The 20,914-nt window shown below is 45.1% G+C and overlaps 1 protein-coding gene across 7 annotated transcripts in view; it reads right to left on the bottom strand.

The window, feature by feature from the left end:
• AP1AR (adaptor related protein complex 1 associated regulatory protein) overlaps positions 1-18,221 on the bottom strand; it is a 35,986-nt gene extending 17,765 nt beyond the window's left edge. For 3 of the 7 annotated variants that reach the window (XM_080674079.1, XM_080674076.1, XM_080674075.1), the window contains exons 1-5: positions 17,902-18,197; positions 7,663-7,711; positions 6,126-6,152; positions 3,039-3,064; positions 398-494 (exon numbers count right to left, since the gene is read on the bottom strand). In XM_080674079.1, coding sequence (XP_080530205.1) covers positions 398-494; positions 3,039-3,064; positions 6,126-6,152; positions 7,663-7,711; positions 17,902-18,026 — 324 coding nt within the window. In that variant the 5' untranslated portion in view covers positions 18,027-18,197. Of the gene's footprint in view, positions 1-397; positions 495-3,038; positions 3,065-6,125; positions 6,153-7,662; positions 7,712-17,901 lie in introns of all 7 variants that reach the window. The other 4 variants (XM_080674081.1, XM_080674080.1, XM_080674077.1 and 1 more) reach the window with 3 other exon arrangements.
• Between the last annotated feature and the right edge of the window lie 2,693 nt (positions 18,222-20,914).

The following is a 20,914-nucleotide window of genomic DNA, read 5'->3' on the forward strand; positions in this document are numbered from 1 at the left end:
ACTGTTAGAAGCAGATGTTCACTAAGAACAAATAAATCTGAGACAAACAAAAAGACTTTTCAAAAACCACACTTATTGTGAAACAGTAAATTTTAAAAGTTTGTTTTAAACACACAGGTGCATGTGTCCTGCTGGAGTCCCTACTTATGAATTAGGATATTATCTTTAGGAGCATGTATTCTCTTCATTTTTGGCTGCATATGGTTGCTGATAAATTAAACCAAACTGAAATAAATTATAATAGGCTGAAATAATTTTTAAATTTAAATAATTTCACTTGTATATATCTACATATAGGTCCAATGATTTTGTATGCAATATATTAGTCAATGACAACTTTCCCCTATTAAAAGACCCTTTATAATAACATATATAAAAGCAATACAAGACTACTTACCTCTTTTTGAATTTTCATATCAAGATCTTTCTGTTTCTCAGCAATAGAATCATAATGCCTCTCTCTTAGGTCAATTATTTCTTCCTCAGTAAGAGGCCTAACACAGAAAAATGAGGGAGAAAAAGAAAACTTCTGATGACTCTGAGTCCAAATAAAACGCTCAAAAACGGAAATTCTGAAATTTACTATCAAAGTATATTAACGCAATTTGATGTTGTAACTTGTGTTAAAGAGCATACGTCCTAATACATGCCATGTGTGGTGGAAGCTGAGGAAGATGGCACATTATCAGAGTGCTTTGAACTACAACCACCTGGGAAGAAATGTGACCTCCATGGCCTTCACTCTGGCTCTGCTCCAGCCCGAGCCCTCCTCACTGTGCTTCACACAGCACCCCTCGCTGCCATCTGGTCAGGTCCTGGCCAAGGTCACTTCCGGCTAGTGCGGGCACCACGTGGGTCTGAGGCGCTTTCTCACCAGCACTCCCCGCCTGCACCATCATGCCTCCCTCTCTAGACTCCCCCCACCGCCTCGCACTCTCACAGAGGCTGAGAGCTGCAGAGAAAGTCCAGCATGCCTGACCTCGGGCCCCTCACTTACATGCGGTCACGTGCCTCCTGCCCACGCTAGCCATGAGCATCTCCACACAATCCCTGCGCTCCTCATCCAAATGCCTTCCTCTTCACAGTCAGCCTCACATGACTGGGAAACAAGGGACAGCAGCCACCCTCCACCTGCATCACCCCAGCCTGCCCCAGGCCATGCTGCCCTCACTCCTGACTCGTACAAAGGCTGCCCAGAACCAGATGGCTCCCCCTGCCAGCCCATCACCTCAGCCTGCTGCCTGCTTCCACCTCTGCCACATGACGGGAGGGAGGAAAGAAGGCAAACCCTTCCTTCTCACCTAGACCAGTGGTTGGCAAACTCATTAGTCAACAGAGCCAAATATCAACAGTACAATGATTGAAATTTCTTTTGAGAGCCAAATTTTTTAAACTTAAACTTCTTCTAACGCCACTTCTTCAAAATAGACTCACCCAGGCCATGGTATTTTGTGGAAGAGCCACACTCAAGGGGCCAAAGAGCTGCATGTGGCTCGCGAGCCGCAGTTTGCCAACCACTGACCTAGACCCATCACTATAGCTCCTCCTCCTCTCATCCATTTCAGCTCAAATCCCAGAGAGTAAATGTACAGTCAGGACAGCAGCCAGCACTCAGCATGTGGCAGGTGCTCTACGCACATGAACTATGTTCAGCTCACAGCAACCCTCTACGGTAGATACAGAGATCACACGGCGGAGGGAGACAAGGTGGAACCACAGGCTGCGGCCGAACTGGGACCTGAGCCCCGTAGGCCAGCTCCTTGCTCTGCCTGCTGAGCTGCTTACTCCCATTTTCCCATCAGTCACTGGTCTCCCCTGCTCCCATCTCTAATCATGCCAGCAAAGGAGACCCATGGCTGGTTGGAAAACACCGGCTCCCTAGGCTCCAGTGCGTGCTGGTGTCCCTGCCTTCCCTCAGCCCGTGTCTCCGCTCCGCCCAGGGCTGCCTTTCAGACTCCTCTTCTTACATCCACTACTCAGCCCACCCTCCTCATCCCCCCACCTCTGGCAGGTGATGCCAATACCAAGACCTATCACGGTCTCAGCCAGCCCAACAGGTGATGTCCTTCACTTCTTTTCCTCTGCCAGGCCGTGTGTGTTTGTTTGTTTGTTTGTTTTGCGGTCTAACTTACAGAAAAAATACAATTTTTAAGTGTTCAGTGGTTTAAGTTGTGACAACAGTGCACACTCTGTAGCTGCCAACACCAGGAACAGAACCTTCCCATCACCACCAGGTTGCCTCGCGCCTCTTCCCAGTCAATTCTCATGACTGCCCTTCAGTTTCTCCTCCTGGAAGGCTCTCCCTTGGGACAGCCACCACTAGTCACCCTTCAAGGATGAGCCCAGGTGTGCCTCCTACAGACGCATCCTGAACTCGCCTCCCTTCCCCATGGTGGACAAAGGGCCTTTCCCCTAGGCCTCCTCGAATGCTCTACAATTGCTTAAATGGTCTACAGCCCTTCCTGCCTCATACTGAAGTTAGCCTTCTTCCTTCTGACGTAGAGAACATGTCTGACTCTTTAATCTGGCGCCTACCACAGTGGCCAGCCATAGGACAGTGCTTAATAAGCGTTAGCTAAACTATACAAGGTAAAGGAATACACATTCAAATATGAAACACACTTAAATATTCTCTTGATGTTAGGAACTCTCAAATTCAAGTTAAAGACAGATGGCTCTTTTCAAGAACTTAGCACAAGTAATTTTAAATAAATTAGATTTTTAAAACTGTAATTAGTAAAAGAAGCTTTAGAACATCATAAATAAAAGGATAAAGTTTAAAAAATTAGAGAAAATGTAAATGGTTTTTTTTTTAAAGAAAAACACATAACAACTTAGGTTCAACAGGAAAGCACCTAGCACTTATGTGCATTACATTAATGTCCACAGCCATCCTTCATGATGGGCGTTATTTGCCTGAATCTTGTAGGAGAAAAGCCAGGTCTGAGAGGGAAGCAGTTCAGAGCAAACAGATGACAGCCCGGCCCTCAGAGCTTTTGCAGCACAAACCCAAGTTCCCGAGAAAACCCAACCCTTACCTGTGACTGCTTCCTGGGCTTTCCCCCTGTACAGAAAATTAATTAAATAATTAAAATGCTTCATTAGCTTAATTCTATTTCAGACAAGCCAATAAAAACTTTATTTAATCAAAATATTCCACTTACCTTTTTTTCATAGTGAACAAGTTTAATTATTTAAGAGCTTTAAAATTTTACTATTTTGCAAAGGCAAAAATTCAGTTTAATAACCTAGCTTAATTATATAACAACAAATTGCTGGACATTTCTTAATATTTTTCTAACAAATACTTACACCCATGACTGTCCGGGTCAGGCTCGGACCAGACATGCTCTCCATGCCTTCATCCCTCATGGACTCTGGGTGTAAGCTCACCTTCCAGGTCAAATGCATCAGAAGCCTCTCAACCAGCTCACCCTGCATCTGCAGGGACTCCTAGGCTCACGCAGAGCAGCCAACACGGGCGCCCACGTGCACATCTGGGGAGGCAGAGTTCACCCTCTGGTTTCAGCTCTCAGGCCGTGTTCCTTTTACAGCCTATTTCATGCCACTGTGTTCACACGTCTGTGTTTTATTGGTGATTTCACTGTTTAAAGGACCCCGTGCAGTGTGAAGTGCTGTGATGTTGCCTCTCCAGGAGAAATACGTGTCAGATATGCTTTATTCAGGCTGAGCTGCAGTGCTGTTGGCTGTGAGTTCGAGTTAATGAGCCAATAATATACACTGAGTGGCCAGATTATTATGATCTCTGAATGCATAATCATCTGGCCACTTAGTGTATATCCTATATAATAAAAGGCTAATATGCAAATTGTCCTCTCGACCAGGAGTTCGACCAGCAGGCCCATGTCTCCTTCCCCGGACCCCACCCATGCATGAATTCATGCACCGGGTCCCAGATTGGAGAGGGTGCAGGCTGGGCTGAGGGACACTCCTCCCCCCCCCTGTGCACGAATTTCGTGCACCGGGCTTCTAGTATCAAAATAAGGTGTCACACAGAGACATAAAACAAGGCTACACACTGATTAACAGATGAAAATGTGGGAGAAGCCTGCAGCACCTAATTCTGTTATATCCCCAAGGAGGAGGGGTGTTCTGGTTCCTGCAAGTTCAGCTCATTCTCATAGAATAAGAATCCACTGTCTTCATTTTCTTCCACAGGATCTGAAATTAGCTATAGCCTTTTTTTCCCCCTCCAAAGGAAACCCTAACTAATTTCAAGACTGATGTGGGCTCATGTGTCTGTCTTACATAGTTAAACTATTCACACCTGACAGTTACAATATATGGCTAAGGAAGAGCAGAAATAAAATTCTACATGGTCCAAACGAATTTAGGAAATAGCACTGCAAAACAGTTCAACCAAACCCAACATAAAATATGATGCGAGAAAAGGCTGGTTAGCAAAAACAAAAGCAGCCAAACACAAGCACTTTAGCACAAATGGGACCACAGATGCTTTTGAAGCGCAGTGCGGCCCTGCCGGTGGCTCAGTGGCTACTGTCATTGATGCACCAAGGCTGCAGGCTCAATCCCTGGTCAGGGCACAAAGAAGAGTCACCCAATGGATGCATCAAGAAGTGAACAACAGGTATCTCCCCCCACTCCTTTATCTCTTAGAAACATTTTAAAATCAGTATGAAGCTGATTTTAAAACTATACTGAACTATACTGAAGATTGAAGGAACTCGTACATTTAACATTTGTCAGAACTTTAAAAATATCAGGTTAGATGTTGGCCTTCACTGTGTTAAAAACAAACAAACAAACATGGAGATGAAAGTGACCTTTGACAAGGAAAAGAAACTAGGTTCTATGAAACATTCAAATATCAGGGAGAAATTTTACTAGGAAAACAGAAGGTAAGAGCTTCCTAAATGTGTTCTATCCTATGACAATAGTATGTATTGCTATTTATAAAAGGACTTAGACCAGATTGCTCTGGGAAATGCTGAGGTGAACAGACTTCAGTGATCTCTTTCACAACAGCTCTCCTCAGGACCCTCAACAGCCAGCATGCACTCCGAGACTGGCCTCCATACACGCTGGGAAAGGCTGGGCTGAGGAATGACTTGAATGTGGTTCGACACATTTTCCTCTTTTCTTAGAAAAGAAAACGGACAGCAGGTCAGAGCCTGCAGGCTCTTCTAGCCTCACTCATTTCAGAGGCGTGGGGCGGGGACCGCGGGAGGGCAAGTAATGGGCACAAACTCACACAATTCGTTTTGGGAGGATGAACATCAGCAAATTAAAGCTCTTCTCACTGCACCAGCACACCGGACACAGACACCCCATTTCACTAGCCCTAAAATGTACTTTAAAAAAATAGGGTAATGTTTTTGTACTTGGACTGCACCTTAAAAGTGACTTAAGTTTTAGATGAGATGAAAAGCAAAAAATCAACCAAAAGTAACTGATAGAAAAGATAATAGCAAAAGTCAGAAACTGATTGAAGAATGAACATGTATTAATTCCACCCTCAGAAATTCATGAAAACTTTGGTTAAAGAATGCGTCTACTCTGGATTGTGAAGAATTTTATCTACCTTATGGCAAGAGGCTGGAAATATCCCTTTTTAAAGTTCCTTGAGTTCTAAAGAATGCTTTTAAAACCTGTGTTATATAGCTGATATTATAATATGCATAACTGACATATAGAACTATATAAAAATTAAATTATATATAGTATTACATTGTTCTATAGTAGGAAATTCTGAATTATTTGCTAATATAAATTAGTGAAAGACAAAAATAAAGAACAGTAAAAATAAAAAAATAAAAATCCTAATTTAAAAGTAAATGATGTAAATGTTATTTAAAAATGAATTAATTGCCCAACCGGTGTGGCTCAGTGGTTGAAAAAAGAGGTCACTGGTTTGATTCCCAGTCAAGGCACATGCCCGGGTTGTGGGCTCGATCCTCAGTAGGGGGCGTTCAGGAGACAGCTAACTGATGTTTCTCTCTTCCCTTCCCTTCCTCTCTCTCTAAAATCAAAAAAACATATTTTTAAAACTTACATTAAAATGAGGAAAAAAACCTGAATTGTTAGAACTAATTAGATGACCAATGAGATCGATAAGGACTTTGCATTATTATGGAAATACTTACTTCATCACTTTCTACTAGATTCTCAAACTGAAAGAACAAGAAAGCAAATGTTAGGAGAGATATCTGTCTAAGGTACATATCCCACAAATAATGATGTCACATTTTCACCTAAAAAGTAATGTAAGATATTTAATTTCTTTTTATACATCACTTCATTTGATATATATTTAACAGTCCTACAAGATAGCCAAGATAAGCTATCTTTTTCATTTATGACTTTACATAAAAAACAAAAAGGAGACTCACAGCAAGTTTCTACATAAACGAGAAACTGATAAGCAAAACTTTCATCTGAATTGAACATTTCATACAGATGTTTTAAACCCACACAGCTAGAATTTCCACTTGAATTCAGATGAACTTAATGTTATTAGAAGGAAAATTACTCAAAAAACAGGGACTGAAAAGATACCCAAACAAGAATTTCTCTTATAATGTTTATATTTATTCATCTATTCATTCATGTAAGTATTTACTGAAGATTTACTCGATGAGAGTCACAGTTCCCAATACTCTTTCTAGAGATAGGAATGGCCATGTCAAATTACCTAATGAAAGTCATTACTATTAAAATGATTGTATTTAAGTATAAATAATTGATAACCACTTGAAAGAATAAAGGTTTTCTTGCTAAATATCAAGAAAACAATGAAAGGCCTGGCCAGCGTGGCTCAGTGGTTGAACATCGACTTATGAACCAGGAGGTCAGTTAGATTCCCGGTCAGGGCACATGCCTGGGTTGCGGGCTCGATCCCCAGTATGCAGTGTGCAGGAGGAGACCATCAATGATTCTGTCTCATCACTGATGCTTCTTTCTCTCTCCCCCTCTACCTTCCTCTCTGAAATCCATAAAATATATATTAATAATAATAAAAAAGAAAACTATGAAAGGTTCAGAAAATTCAGGACTAGAAGACAGTCAAGTACAGTGCTCAAAGCTTTGGAGCCAGGCAGTTGGGACTGGAATTTAAATTCTGCCACTTACAGGCTGTGTATGTGAGCCCATTGTCTTCACCTGTCTAAGCCTCCGATTCCTAACCATAAAATGGGATGACTGCCACATGTTAACTATGATCGTACTAAGAGTTATGAGCAATGACACTCAACCATGCGGTGGAGTAGCTGGTATACAGGAGGGCTGAGTCCATGGTAGATTCCACTATTATTATTATGTTTTACATACAAAGTGACTCAGGGATTCTACTATGGAGTTGCTGAAAATGAACGTGCTCTAATTCCAGGGCCCTCTGCACAGGGCAGGCCTGCACCTGCTGACAGCCACTACCTTACTGACAAGAGGGCACCTAGCCTTGTGCCATGGAGTGGAAAAGTAACTACTTTTTGAGTAGAAATGGATCTGTTGTCCACATTTCCCTGCGCGCCCCTCCCCCCAAGCAATTCTTTCCTCTTCACCAGCATCAGTAACACTTAAATATATAGTCCACATTAAATTTAGGTCCTGATCTTTTCTCCTTAATTAAAAAAAAAGCCCCTCCTGAGAGCACTTGTATCCAATCAAATTACTCACTCTACTTACCTCTATCGTTAAATGCTCACTTCTTGAGCATGTTCTAAAATATTTGGATCTGGGAAGAAAGACAGAAAAACAACTTTAAAATCAAATTTAATCCTAAAACTGAATATGATGGGGTAAAAACATTTTCTCAAGAGCAACTTTAAATTCTTTAACATATAGTACCTTATATTTATAAAAACGAACTACTAAATTTACCTAAGAATATAAATAGTCCAGATTTTAAAACTTAAGTTATGAGTTAATTTTTCCAACTAGGGCCAAATAATGAATTTAATTTTAACCTTTCTCTTCACAGTGTATACATGCATCAAATCACCATGATGTACACTTTAAATATATATTTTTTAAATCTTTAGGTTATTACAGATGTTCCTCTTTTCCCCCCATAGCTCCCCTCAACCCGGTTCCAACCCCCCCTCCCCCCACTGTCCTCGTCCAGAGGTGTAAGATTTTGGTCCAATCTCTTCCTGCACCCCCTTACCCCTGAGAACTGTCATTCTGCTCCCTTTCTATGCCCTTGATTCTATTATATTCACCAGTTTATTCCGTTCATCAGATTTTTTATTCATTTGATTTTTAGATTCACTTGTTGATAGATATGTATTTGTTGTCACTTTGTTGTTCATAATTTTTTATCTTTACCTTTTTCTTCTTTCTCTTCTTAAAGAATACCCTTCAACATTTCATATAACACTGGTTTGGTGGTGATGAACCCCTTTAGCTTTTTCTTCTCTGTGACGCTCTTTATCTGACATTCTATTCTAAATGATAGCTTTGCTGGGTAATCTTGGTTGTAGGTTCTTGCTATTCATCACTTTGAATATTTCTTGCCACTCCCTTATGGCCTGCATAGTTTCTGTTGAGAAATCAGCTGACAGTCGTATGGGTACTCCCTTATAGGTAACTGTTTTTCTCTTGCTGTTTTTAATATTCTCTTTGTCTTTTGCCCTTGGCATTTTAATTATGATGTCTTGGTGTGGTCTTCTTTGAATTCCTCTTGTTTGGGGTTCTCTGCGCTTCCTGGACTTGTAAGTCTATTTCTTTCACCAGGTAGGGGAAGTTTTCTGTCATTATTTCTTCAAATAGGTTTTCAATATCTTGCTATCTCTCTTCTTCCGGCATCCCCATAATTTGGATGTTGGTACGCTGGAAGTTATCCCAAAGGCTCCTTACATTATCTTCATATTTTTGGATTCTTTTTTTCTTTTTGCTTTTCCGCATGGGTGTTTTTTGCTTCCTTGTATTTCAAATCTTTGACTTGATTCTTGGGATTCTCTAGTCCAGTGGTCGGCAAACTGCGGTTTATGAGCCACATGCGGATCTTTGGCCCCTCGAGTGTGGCTCTTCCACAAAATACCATGGCCTGGGTGAGTCTATTTTAAAGAAGTGGCATTAGAAGAAGTTTAAGTTTAAAAAATTTGGCTCTCAAAAGAAATTTCAATCGTTGTACTGTTGATATTTGGCTCTGTTGACTAATGAGTTTGCCGACCACTGCTCTAGTCTACTGTTGAATCTCTGTATATTATTCTTTATTTCAGTCAGTGTATGCTTAATTTCTGACTGGTCCTTTTCCATTTTTTTGGCATTCTCACTAATCCTTGAAGGTCTCACTAAGTTCTTTGGAGGTTTTAGAAGATTCTTGAGTAATCTTATAACTGTGGTTTTGAACTCTATATCCAGTAGTTTGCTTTCCTCCATTTCTTTCATTTGTGACATGTTTGTCTCTGCATTTTGGCCGCTTCCCTGTGTTGATAGAGTGGCCTTGTGTGCTAGGTGTCCTATAGGGCCCAGTGGCTCAGCCTCCCCAATCACCTGAGGTGGACACTCTTGGTGCACCCCTTTGTCGGCTGTGTGCACAGTCTTGTAATTAAGCCTTGATTGCTGCTGGTATCACTGGGAGGAATTGACCTCCAGGCCAACTGGCTGTGAGGATCAGCTGTGTCTATAATGGAAGAACTGCTGTGCAGGAGACACACTTATGGGGCAGGACTTGCTTCAATAGGGCTTTGGTGCTCACTGAGTCTGCCCCTTGAGTGTGTTGCTTATGGATGTGAAGAGTTGTAATCTGGTATGGTCTCACACTGATTACTGGGTACACTGGCTCTTGGATCTCCAAGGAGGTGAAAAGTCATCCACTGCCTGAGGCCACCCAGCAGGAGCTACAGAGAGATCTGCAGATTCCTCCTCTTTGTATGGGGTTTGGAAGTGCCCAGATGCGGCCTAGCTGTGAAGCAAGGCAGGCTGCTGCTGCCAGGCCTTGGGCATTCTTTTGGAAGCTTTGGGGCTCTCTGACCCAGCTTCAGTTTGACAGGTTTTAGGCTGAGAAAGGACAGGCCATTCATATGCAAAAGCTGCTGTGTACAGCTTGGGTGGGGTTGTAAATTGGGTAGGGCGGGGTCTCAGGGAATCACCAGGGCAGAACAAACAGCAATGGCTGCCAGTCAGCCCTGCACCAGAGAGGTCCCCGCACAGGAACAATGACCACTGCGAGCACCTCTGAGAGAAAGCTGCTCTGGTGTTCTGACCCGATGCCAGACAGTCCAGTTTCTCCCCATATGAGTCTGGGTCCCCAGAGTCTCACCTGGAACTGGAGTTCAGAGCAATTGGGAGCTTGTATCTCCCTCCTGATTGAAAAACAACAACAAAAACAACAGTGCACTGGTTGCCAGCCCGTTCCGTGCACGCCTCTGCACCTCCTACCAGTCTCAATGTGCTTTTTTCTTTCCTTCTAGTTGTAGAACTTCCAGTCAGCCAGCTTTCCTGCAGTTCTGGATGATAGTTATTTTGTCTTTTAGTTGTAGTTCTGATGTGGTTGTGAGAGGCAACAAATACAGGTGTTTACCTATGCCGCCATCTTGGTTCTCCACTTTAAATATCTTACAATTTTCTCAATTATCACTCAATGAAGCTGACATTTTAAAAAAGGAATCATTCTCTTCTATTAGTAAAACAAACATCTTTGTTATATCTGCCCCCCCCAGACACAGTATAAGTACAGGACAAGCCACTCAAATCCTTTCCTAAGGGAGAGACCAGGAGATTATGACTTTCACTTAATGTGGTTTCTGTTACAGCTGCCAAAACTGATGCAGGAGAGCACTCTCGATCCACTCCAACCCCCCGCCCCTCTCTCCCCCCACATGTGCGATGTGCCACTGAGTTGGACTCCCGGGAACCCTGGAATGGTGCCATCCAATGTCCATCCTTCACGGCCCTGCTCAGCCTGAAGACTCAGCCTGTGGCTCCTTCGTGAGTCCCTCCACCTCCTGTTTGGGCTCCTCTTCTCCTGCTGCCTCTGTTCCCAGCATCGCTGTCTTTTCCAAAGACCCTGCCTCCTCACGAGGTGCATGAAGTAGGACAGCATCCGTGTGTCACCTGCCCCAGCCATGTTCAGGCTTAATTTGCTCTAAGACCCACTTGTTCATCTTTCTTGTGGTCCAGGGCCTCCGCAGAGCCCTCCTCCAGCACCAGGTTAAAATGAACCAGCTTTTCCCATCAGCCTCTCCACTGTCTGACCTTCCCACTTTGGTCTCGGCCTTGGTCTCTGTGGCCCGTCTGGGCTCCTGGTGACCTTTCCTGATTCTCCCCCGACTGCCCTTCCAGCCTCAGCTGCCTCCTGACTTACTGGCTGCTGCCTGCACTTGACCTGAGGACTGAGCCAAGGTCAGCGAGAGCCTCGTGTCTTCATCATCTATGCTGAAGTTGTGCGTTTCTTCTGCAGTCGTGATTCCTGTCTTCTTGTTGGTCAGACGCAGTCCTGCTTGGCCACTTTCTTCCTTCACTTTCAGAAGTCATTTCAAATCATTGCTCCTTTGGCCATCAGATGGTGTCGCCTGCAGAGCTTCAGTCACTATCTCTTCCGCCCGAGGGCTCCTACTGGGTGAGGAAAGCAACCCTGCACGTACATTCAGGTACACTAATTATGAGGAGAACTGAGCTGATGAAACAAACACACTGCACAAACAACGACTTAAAAAAATAAAAGTGGAGAGAACCAAGATGGCAGCATAGGTAAATGCCGGTCTGTACCACATCCCATAGCCACATCAAAATTACAACTAAAACACAGAACCACCATCATTCAGAATCACCTGAAAGCTGGCTGAATAGAAGTCGTACAACTAGAGAAGTAACGAAGAAAGCACACTGAGACTGGTAGGAGAGACAGAGGGGAGGAATGGCTGGTCTGACACCCACATGTGCCATTTTTATAACCGGGAGGGAGATAGTCTCTGTGGAGGCCATCTGTGAGGAGCAAGAGTCCCAGTCCCTGACCCCTAGCCCAGGGTTCCAGAGCTGGGAAGAGAAGTCCCCGTAATTTCAGGCTGTAAAAACCAGCGGAGACTGTGGCTGAGTGACATGGAGACTGCTGGAGACACAGGCAGTTCCATTTAAAGGGTCAGTGCAGGGACTTACTTGGACTCCCAGCACCCGGCGGCTTTGGGGGACCCAGACATACGAGGAGGAATTGGATTGTCTGGCATCAAGGCAGGAACTCGGGGGCAGAGGGGCTCACAGCAGTCACTGTTCTTGTGCTGGGACCTCCCAGGTCACAGAGCTGACTGGCAGGGGCCATATCTGTGTCTTCATCAACCTGGCTCAAACTGTTTGCTCTGCCCTGGTGATTCCCTGAGATCCCACCCCACCCAATTTGCATCCCTATCCAAGCTGTTTGCACCAGCTTTTTAATCTGAATGGCCTGTCCTGACTCAGGGTTCAGACTTTGCTAAAATCTCTCAAACAAGCTGCAGCTGGTGACAGCATGCCCCAAACTTATCAATAAAAGGCCCAAGACCCAGCACTAGTACCAGCCTGCCTTGCTTCACAGTTGGGCCTCACCAGGGCACTTCCAAGCCCAATGTAAGTTGCAGCCATCTGCAGATCTCTCTGTAGCTCCTGCTGGATGGCCCCAGAGCCACTGTATCCAGTGGACAGCTTCAGACCACAACAGATTACAACTCTACACATCCACAAGGGACACACTAAGGGGCAGATTCAGTGAGCACCAAAGCTCCACTGAAGTGAATCCTGCTCCACATGGGTATCTCCTGCACAGAAGCTCTCCAGCTCTGTAGCTGGCCCTCACAGCCACCTGGCCTGGAGGTCAACTCCTCCTAGTGACGTCAACAGCAATCAAAGCTCAACTACAAGACTGTGCACACAGCCCACACACAGGGGCACCTAGAGTGCCCAGCTCCGGTGACTGGAGAGGCTGAGCCACTGGACCCTACAGGACACCCACTACACAAGGCCACTCTACCAATTCCAGGAGACACAGCACCTCTACCTAAAACATAGGAACAAATACAGGAAAGCAGCCAAATGTCAAAATGAAAGAAATGGAAGCAAGTAAACCACTGGATACAGAGTTCAAAAACCATGGTTATAGTGTTACTCAAGGATCTTCATGAGACTTTCAAGGATCTTAGTGAGAATTTCAAAGACATGAAAAAGGACCAGTCAGAAATTAAGCATACACTTACTGAAATAAAGAATAATTTAGTACAGTAGAGGACACCAAGAATCAAATCAACAATTTGGAATAAGAGGAAACAATAAACACCCAAGCAGAAGAGCAAAAAGAAAAAAGAATCCAAAACCATGAAACTAGTGTAAGGAGCCTCTGGGACAACTTCAAGTGTATCAACAATCATGTTATGGGGGTTCCAGAAGGAGGAGAGCAAGATATTGAAAACCTATTTGAAGAGTCCCAAACAAGATGAACCCAAAGAGGCCCACACCAAGACACATCATAAATAACATGCCAAAGGTTAAAGACAAAGGGAAAATCTTAAAAGCAGCAAAAGGAAAACAGTTACCCTCAAGGAATTGCCCATATGACTGTCAGCTGATTTCTCAACAGAAACTTTGCAGGCCAGAAGGGAGTGGCAAGAAATATTCAAAGTGGTGAACAGCAAGGACCTACAACCAAGATTACTCTACCCAATAAAGCTCTCATTTATAATTGACGGTTAGATAAAGAGCTTCACAAACAAGAATAAGCTAAACGAGTTCATCACCACCAAACCAGTATTACACGAAATGTTGAAGGGTATTATTTACGAAGAGGAAGAATAAGAACAAGAAAAAGAAGAGGAAAAATATGAACAATAAAATGGCAATGAATACATATTTATCAACCATTGAATCTAAAAATCCAAATAAACAAACAAGAAATCTAATGAACAAAATAAGCTGTTGAATAAAATAGAATCAGAGGCATGGAAGCATGGAACAGACAGATGAATCTCACAACTTGGGAGTGGGGCAGGAAGAGATTAACCAAAGATCTTACCTAAGGAAACAGACAATAGGGTGGTGAAGGCTTGAACCGGGAGGAGGGGGGCTATGAAGGGGGAAAAGGGTGACATCTGTAATACTCTCAACAATAAAAATCTTTTTTTAAAAAATAAAAGTGTATCTTCCATCTTTCTTAACAGCCTAAAGTTCCCTAAAGTCATCTATGGACATTCCTTTATGCATAACCCTTGTGTCCCGGAGAGCTATCTCTAAATGAAACAGACTAAGTTTCTGTGTCTGCTCTGCTACTGCGACATGTGAACACGGACTCCCACACGTGAAGGATGTCAGAAAGGCAGGAAGGCAGCCTCTCAAACTCGGAAAGATGTGGCTGTAAAGGCATTTGCAAGAGCTGAAAGGAATGTGATTCGTGCCTCCATATTATCCAGGCAGGCGTCAAGATCATCTTTTATGAAGGATAAAATCAGTCTTGTCAAGAATAGACTGAAAAATGCAGGCTTTTGTGCTCTATGTTACTTTGCATAGCAGGTAAATACTCTTTTACACCAAAATGACTTAAGTAAAATGTAACTGAAAAATTCTCACAAATCACACATTAGTATTGTCCCTTTTCTTCATATTCTCCTATATATTATGTTAAAATAAAATAGGAAAGTCTTTCCCTCTACCTTCTGTTTGACATTATAAACAAATGATGAAGAACCATAGTAAAATGTTCCAAAATCTATTAAAAATCAAAAGCTTCCCAAGACTCTTTTCGTCTGAACAAAAGATTGGAAAGGTTACAAATCTGATTCCTGGCAAAAATTATTACAATGAAGATGATGTACAGACCGTTTTACAATTAGTATCCAATACTTGAAAGGAGGTTTAACCATTCAAATCTCAAGAGATGACCCATCAACAGATTTTCTAAGTAGGTGTAGCCTTGACATAGGAGGTAATAATAAAGTAGTAACATTTAGTGTTTAACAAGCCCCTCTCTGATGAAGGCAAATTTAGGAAGAACAGTGTTCAGAAACTTATTTTATGCCCAGGAAGAGAGAAATCTTCTTTCTAAACACGTCAAAGACAGAAAACATGGGTTTAAAAAAGCCATTGCCCTATAAGAGGAGCCTGACTTAGAGGGAAATAATTAGACAGGACCTTAAAGGTCTTTTACTTCCTTCTCACTCATCCCTGCAATCTGTGTGCAGCATCTTTTCTCTTATTCATTCCATGTATAGGGTATCATGTCACAGGAAGGTCAGAGTGTCCTGCCCCTGTGAGGAGTACCCCACGTTCCTGTTGGATGTGTTGTAAACAGAGGAGCCATTCTCGGGCTCCCTGCTCTGATCACACCCCTTGACCACCCTCTGCTTTTAGACTGTTGCCACCTACATGAACCTTCTAGTTCTTACTTCCCTGGGTTACTGAATAAGAGACATAGCTATGTATTTAAAATACCAAGTGAATAAAAATTGACCAAAGTACCCAAGAGACTTGAAGTGTCACAGGGCACACACTAGTGAGTTAACAACTATCATGGTCTGAGAAGAAAAGTTCAAATGAGGGCCAGGAAAGTCAGCCCGAGGAGAAGAATCAACCAGGCCCCTGAGAAGTGAAAGGAACGCTTCAAGAAACATTAAGTACCAAAGGCAAGGGAAGGTGAAAAGACCAAGATACACTTAAGAAACCGCACTCCTTAATTCTGTCAACAAGTATATACATTAAGATCCTCCGGTGGCAAAGTACAAGATAATGCACTGAGAGATAATGGCAACCAAATACCTATCTTCAGAATAGAGAGCTATGAGCTATTAGACAAATATAAATCACATCAAGTTTTTATTACTCCTCTAAGTTTTGGCCCTTACATGTTAGCTAGCTAGACCTAGTGCTGGAAAAAAAAAAAAAATCAAAACTACCAGGTGGAAAAAAATAGTAATAAAAATGAGAGGTAAATTTAACCTCACCTGTCTGCATGTTTACTAGAAGCTACTAAAATAATATTAAAACTGATGTAAAACAATATGTTAACCAGAAGACTCAAGTAAGGGAACTTGTGCAAACCTACATTTATGGATTAAAGAAACAGATCAATACCAGCATCATGTGACCATATATTTTTATTTATTGATTTTTAAACAGAGAGAAAAGCATCCATGTGTTGTTCCACTTATGCATTCATCAGTTGATTTTTGTATGTGCCCTGACCCGGATGGAACCCACAACTTTGTCGGGAGGATGCTCTCTCTCACTAACTGAGCTACAGCCAGGGGGCATCATCTGACTTTCTAGGTCCACGCCCACAGCTCTTCTGGCCTCAACAGGGCTGTCTGCCACAGGAGTTCTGTCCACAAGCAGAAAGCACAGACCCAACTGCTCAGTTTGCACACACATCCACACAGGTTCAGGGGCTCCCTGTGCTGCGGCTCCCAGGCTCAGGGAGCAGAGTCTGCAATGTCACTGCTGTTCCCTAGGAAATCAGTTTGTAAAATCAACTTCAGAGTACAAAAGTCCCAGACACCAACGCAGTCCAACGTCCAATACGGGGGGGGGGGGGGGGGGGGGGGGGGGAGGGGGCAAACGTAGGTTGACAGTGGTTCCTATGGAAAATGCAGTAATCTATACTAATAAAAGGGTAACATGCTAATTAGACCGGGTCAACCGGCCATCTTCTAGATGTCCGACTTCCTTCTGGACAAAGCCATGGTGGTGGGGGCCGAGGCAGAGGCAGTTAGGGGTGAGATTGGGCTGGCAGGGGAGAGCAGTTAGGGGCAAGATGAGGCTGGCAGGGGAGGGCAGTTGGGGGCATTAGGCAGGCAGGCTGGTGAATGGTTAGGAGCCAGTAGTCCTGGATTGTGAGAGGGACATCTGACTGCCAGTTTAGTCGGACAGCCACCAAGGGGTCCCAGATTGGAGAGGGTGCAGGCCGGGCTGAGGGACCCCCCCCCCACCACCGTGCACCAATTTCATGCACTGGGCCTCTAGTTAACAATAATAACACAAGAATAAACTGGTTTGAGCTCTCACAACTGTACACCTACCTCGCCTCACCCTGTACCTGATATCTGCTTACCGAATTAGAACCTGGTATTACCGCTAGAATTTAACACCCGGCAACAAAAATACAAAAAAAACACGACCCAAGCTGAAGATTTTGCACATGTGGTCCTTAGGCGAGACCACACAAAAGTAAACGAGGTGACTCTGGCCGCCTTCCCCTGCGGGCACATCTTTAAGTCCCGGGTTTTCCATTCAGGGACATAGGGAGGGGACGCGATGCAGGATGGACCAGGAGGGAGGCTCGTGCTTACGTCATCAGAACTCCAGAGTCCAAAGACCCAACTTAGAAACCATTTGGACTCCATGGGTTCATGCTAAGCCACCTTATTACCTAATAACGTTGGTTAAATGGGACAGATCCCGAAAGCCTCGTGATCTCTTCTAGAAAGCGACAGCACCTACTTCTTACACAAAGTGGCTGGGTTCATATTTCCAAGTTTGAGTTCCGGGGACACATTTATTCAACAACAAAGCTAACTTCAAAGGACTCTGCTCTCACCTTCTCAGTACCTTATAAAAGCAAAATCACACAAATAGACGATCATGGAGTTCCAGTCCTGTGCGGACGGGACTCCTGGAGCAGGTCAGGGCTCGGCACTCCTCTCCAAATCCCACAAAATCCACGGGAAAAGGCTGCGCGGCTCCTGTCGGCAACAAGAGGCCGGACGACGGCGGAGACCCCGCCATGTGCCAGGCCGTGGACAGGGCCGCCCCACGTCCGGGGTCCGGTTCTCCCGCACCCGGGACCGCCGCCGGCCTGTCACCTGCCGAATCGGGCGGAGGAAACACCTCCCGGTCCCGCGCCCGCCCTGAAGGCACCGCCGCGGGGACGCACGCACCGAGGGGATGCGCCCCGCCCAGCTCCCCGGGGCCCCGCAGGCCTCCGCGACCCGCCTCAGCTCCCCGCCCGCGGCGGCGATGCCCGCTTACCCTCCGCCACGCGGCAGCCGCCCCGTCTCCCTGCGGATCCGCCCGAAGCACTGCGCCCAGCAGCAGTTCCCCATGGCGGCCGCCCGGCGCCCCCGCGCCCGCTGCAGGCCCGGCCGCAGCCGCATTCGCGCCGGGGCCACGCGGGACTCTGGGCAAAGGCGGCGCTACTCCCGCGGCCGCCCAGTCGCCGCCGCGCGAGGAAGGGGCGCCGGAATGCGGGCTCCGGGCCGCTGAGCCGCACGCAGGGAGCCGTGCTCGCCTCGGCCTCAGTCGCGCCGCGGGGCCGCTCCGCCGCCGAAGGTTGCCAGGCTCCGCCCCCTGTCTCTCCGGGACCCCGATTGGGCGGGCGGCCGCGGATGCCCTGCCTCTTCCGTCAACTAGATGACGCCATTTCCTTCTGCTCCTGATTGGGCAACCGGCACCATGCGACGCGCGTGATACCTGGTGGTGGATGTTTGGTTGGACCTTGACCTGATGGGGAACTCTCTTCTCCCAGAAATGACGAAATTATAGAAAAGGGGTCAGGGAGTGGGGGATGGATCCCTGCGATGATGGAAAACCTGTATCTCGGTTGAGCCCGTGTCAATATCCTATTTGTGATATTGCGCTGTAGTTTTCCAAGCTATCACTATTGTGAGAAACGGGGAAGGGCACAGGTGATTTCTCTATTATTGTTTACAACTGCATGTGACACCACAAATATCTCAAAATAAAAACCCCAATTTTAAAAAATTCAACTGTACACACTCGATGAACATGTGTTCCAATAGGCATTCTGTCAGAGCAGCCAGAGCACTGCTGCTCTGAGTCCAATAGTCTCCTGAATTCTGCTAAGGACTAGCCAACTGTCAGGACAGGTTCCTTCTTGAACCCTGCTCGCTGCACTAACTGTTGGGTCTCAGCCCCTCTGCCTAGGGCTGGACCTTCTTGGATGCCCGGTCTTAGACAGAGAATCCGTGAGAAGTTGTGGGTGTATAAGAAGGAGTCTTTATTTCAGAAGCCAGTGGCCACATAGCCATTAGATAAGACAGTTCTTTAAGCAGTCCATAAAACATTCAGCCGCACACCGGCTGATACTAGTAAACGAATACATCTTTCCCACACAGGAGTAGCAGTCTCTGCACCCACAGTTATTATCTGAACAGCCGCATGCTGCCCCTAGGCTCATTGCCTCACATAGGAGTGTTAGAGAATTTACCAGGCGACCAAAAAATACGCAGGAGTACTGGAGGCACAGGAAAAAAACATTTATTTTTAGATGTTTCTCATGTACTAGTAGTACAGGACTCAGGGGATGCTGTTTCTCTCCAAATCCTGAGCCCCCCAATATGGAGGAAGCTTTCCCTTTATACCCCTTTGGTTTCTTTGTCCCCCAAATATGGATCATACTTCCGGACCTGTCATGGGCTTTGCAAAAAGCCCCACGTGCTGGGGTGGGGGGCCGTGAGACCACATCTAAAGGCCTGGCCTGGCGCTAGCACTGATAACTCCATCTGGGGGTTATGTATTGTTCATGGCTTATGGCCTCTCCAAAATGGGAGTAGTACTTAGGTAAACAGGTCTTACAGGACCAGATAATTAAAGAAGGGTTAATGACTAGACTATAGGCTAACAAGAATGTGCATTAGGTTACTGGCACAGATTCAGATTGCTAGCCCCCAAAAATGTCTCATTTTCCCCATCAGGAGCAGCACCTGAGCTCTCTGCCTCAGCAGCTTTTCCAACCTCTCCAGCCTTTCCTGCACACAGAGTACTACATCTTCTGAGCTGCCTTTTTCTCCCAGCACACTGGCTGGTCAGTAACGTATTACACCACTTAGACAAAAGAGGCCTCCTGCCAATAGTTACATCAATCATTTTGGCTACAGCAAGGTGCATATGTGTAATGTACCGTGAGATTGCTGTCCTTGCACCTGCATATGGCATCTTAGCCTTGGACATTCTGATTAAAATTCCCACATTCAAAGTGGCTTTGGCCACCCGGCATATTAAGAACAAGGCCTTGACTATCTGGTATCTCTGGTGTGGATCCCATACATTTTTTTAAAATATATTTTATTGATTTTTTTACAGAGAGGAAGGGAGAGGATAGAGAGCTAGAAACATCGATGAGAGAGAAACATCGATCAGCTGCCTCCTGCACACCTCCCACTGGGGATGTGCCCGCAACCAAGGTACATGCCCTTGACCGGAATCGAACCCGGGACCCTTCAGTCCGCAGGCCGATGCTCTATCCACTGAGCCAAACCGGTTTCGGCGATCCCATACATTTTTATAAACCTTTATTAAGAGTCAATTTTGTCTCAGTTAAGGTTATGAATGATTCTCAGAATCAATAGAAATGATTAAAAAATTGACTTCATTAATCAAACTGCAAATTAAAACTCATTGTTCACTTCTCAGGTTGACAAAAATTTACAGTTGAAATGTTCAGTCTTTGCAAGAGTACAGTGAAATAGTAGTCTCCTGAATTGCTAGGAATAGTGAAACTCTGAAAAATACTTTGGAAATACTTATTGAAAGTCATAGATATTAAACGCTCAACAATTGAAGGAAAGTTAAGTTCTATGGTATATTCAGAATATTATGTAGCCATCAGAGATGGCTTTTGAAAAATCTTTATAACATGGCAAAATGCTGCTGAATAATGTTGCATGAAAAAAAAATTATAGAAAGTTATATGTAACTAGAGGCTTGGTGCATGAAAATTCATGCACTGGAAGGGGGTCCCACAGCAGGGGGTGCTCACAGTCTGGGAGCCCTCAGGGGTGGGAGGCAACCTGGCGATCAGGGGAAGGCGACGCCCCCATCACACCTCTGCTGCTGCCTCGGCCAGCCCTGGTTACCTGAGCCTCGGGCGGCCCTGGGCGGCTGGGCAGCCGCCATCCGAGGCTTGCCTGCACCCTGGGCCAGCCCTGGGTGGCTGGTGGGCTAAGGGGACTGGGGGACTCCGAAGGCAGGCTGGACCTGCCTGGGGGTGGGCCCGGCCGTGCAGCGCACCTGCCACCCCGGC

Source organism: Plecotus auritus, assembly GCF_963455305.1.
Source record: "Plecotus auritus genome assembly, chromosome: 6".
In the NCBI taxonomy this organism is placed as follows: domain Eukaryota; kingdom Metazoa; phylum Chordata; class Mammalia; order Chiroptera; family Vespertilionidae; genus Plecotus; species Plecotus auritus.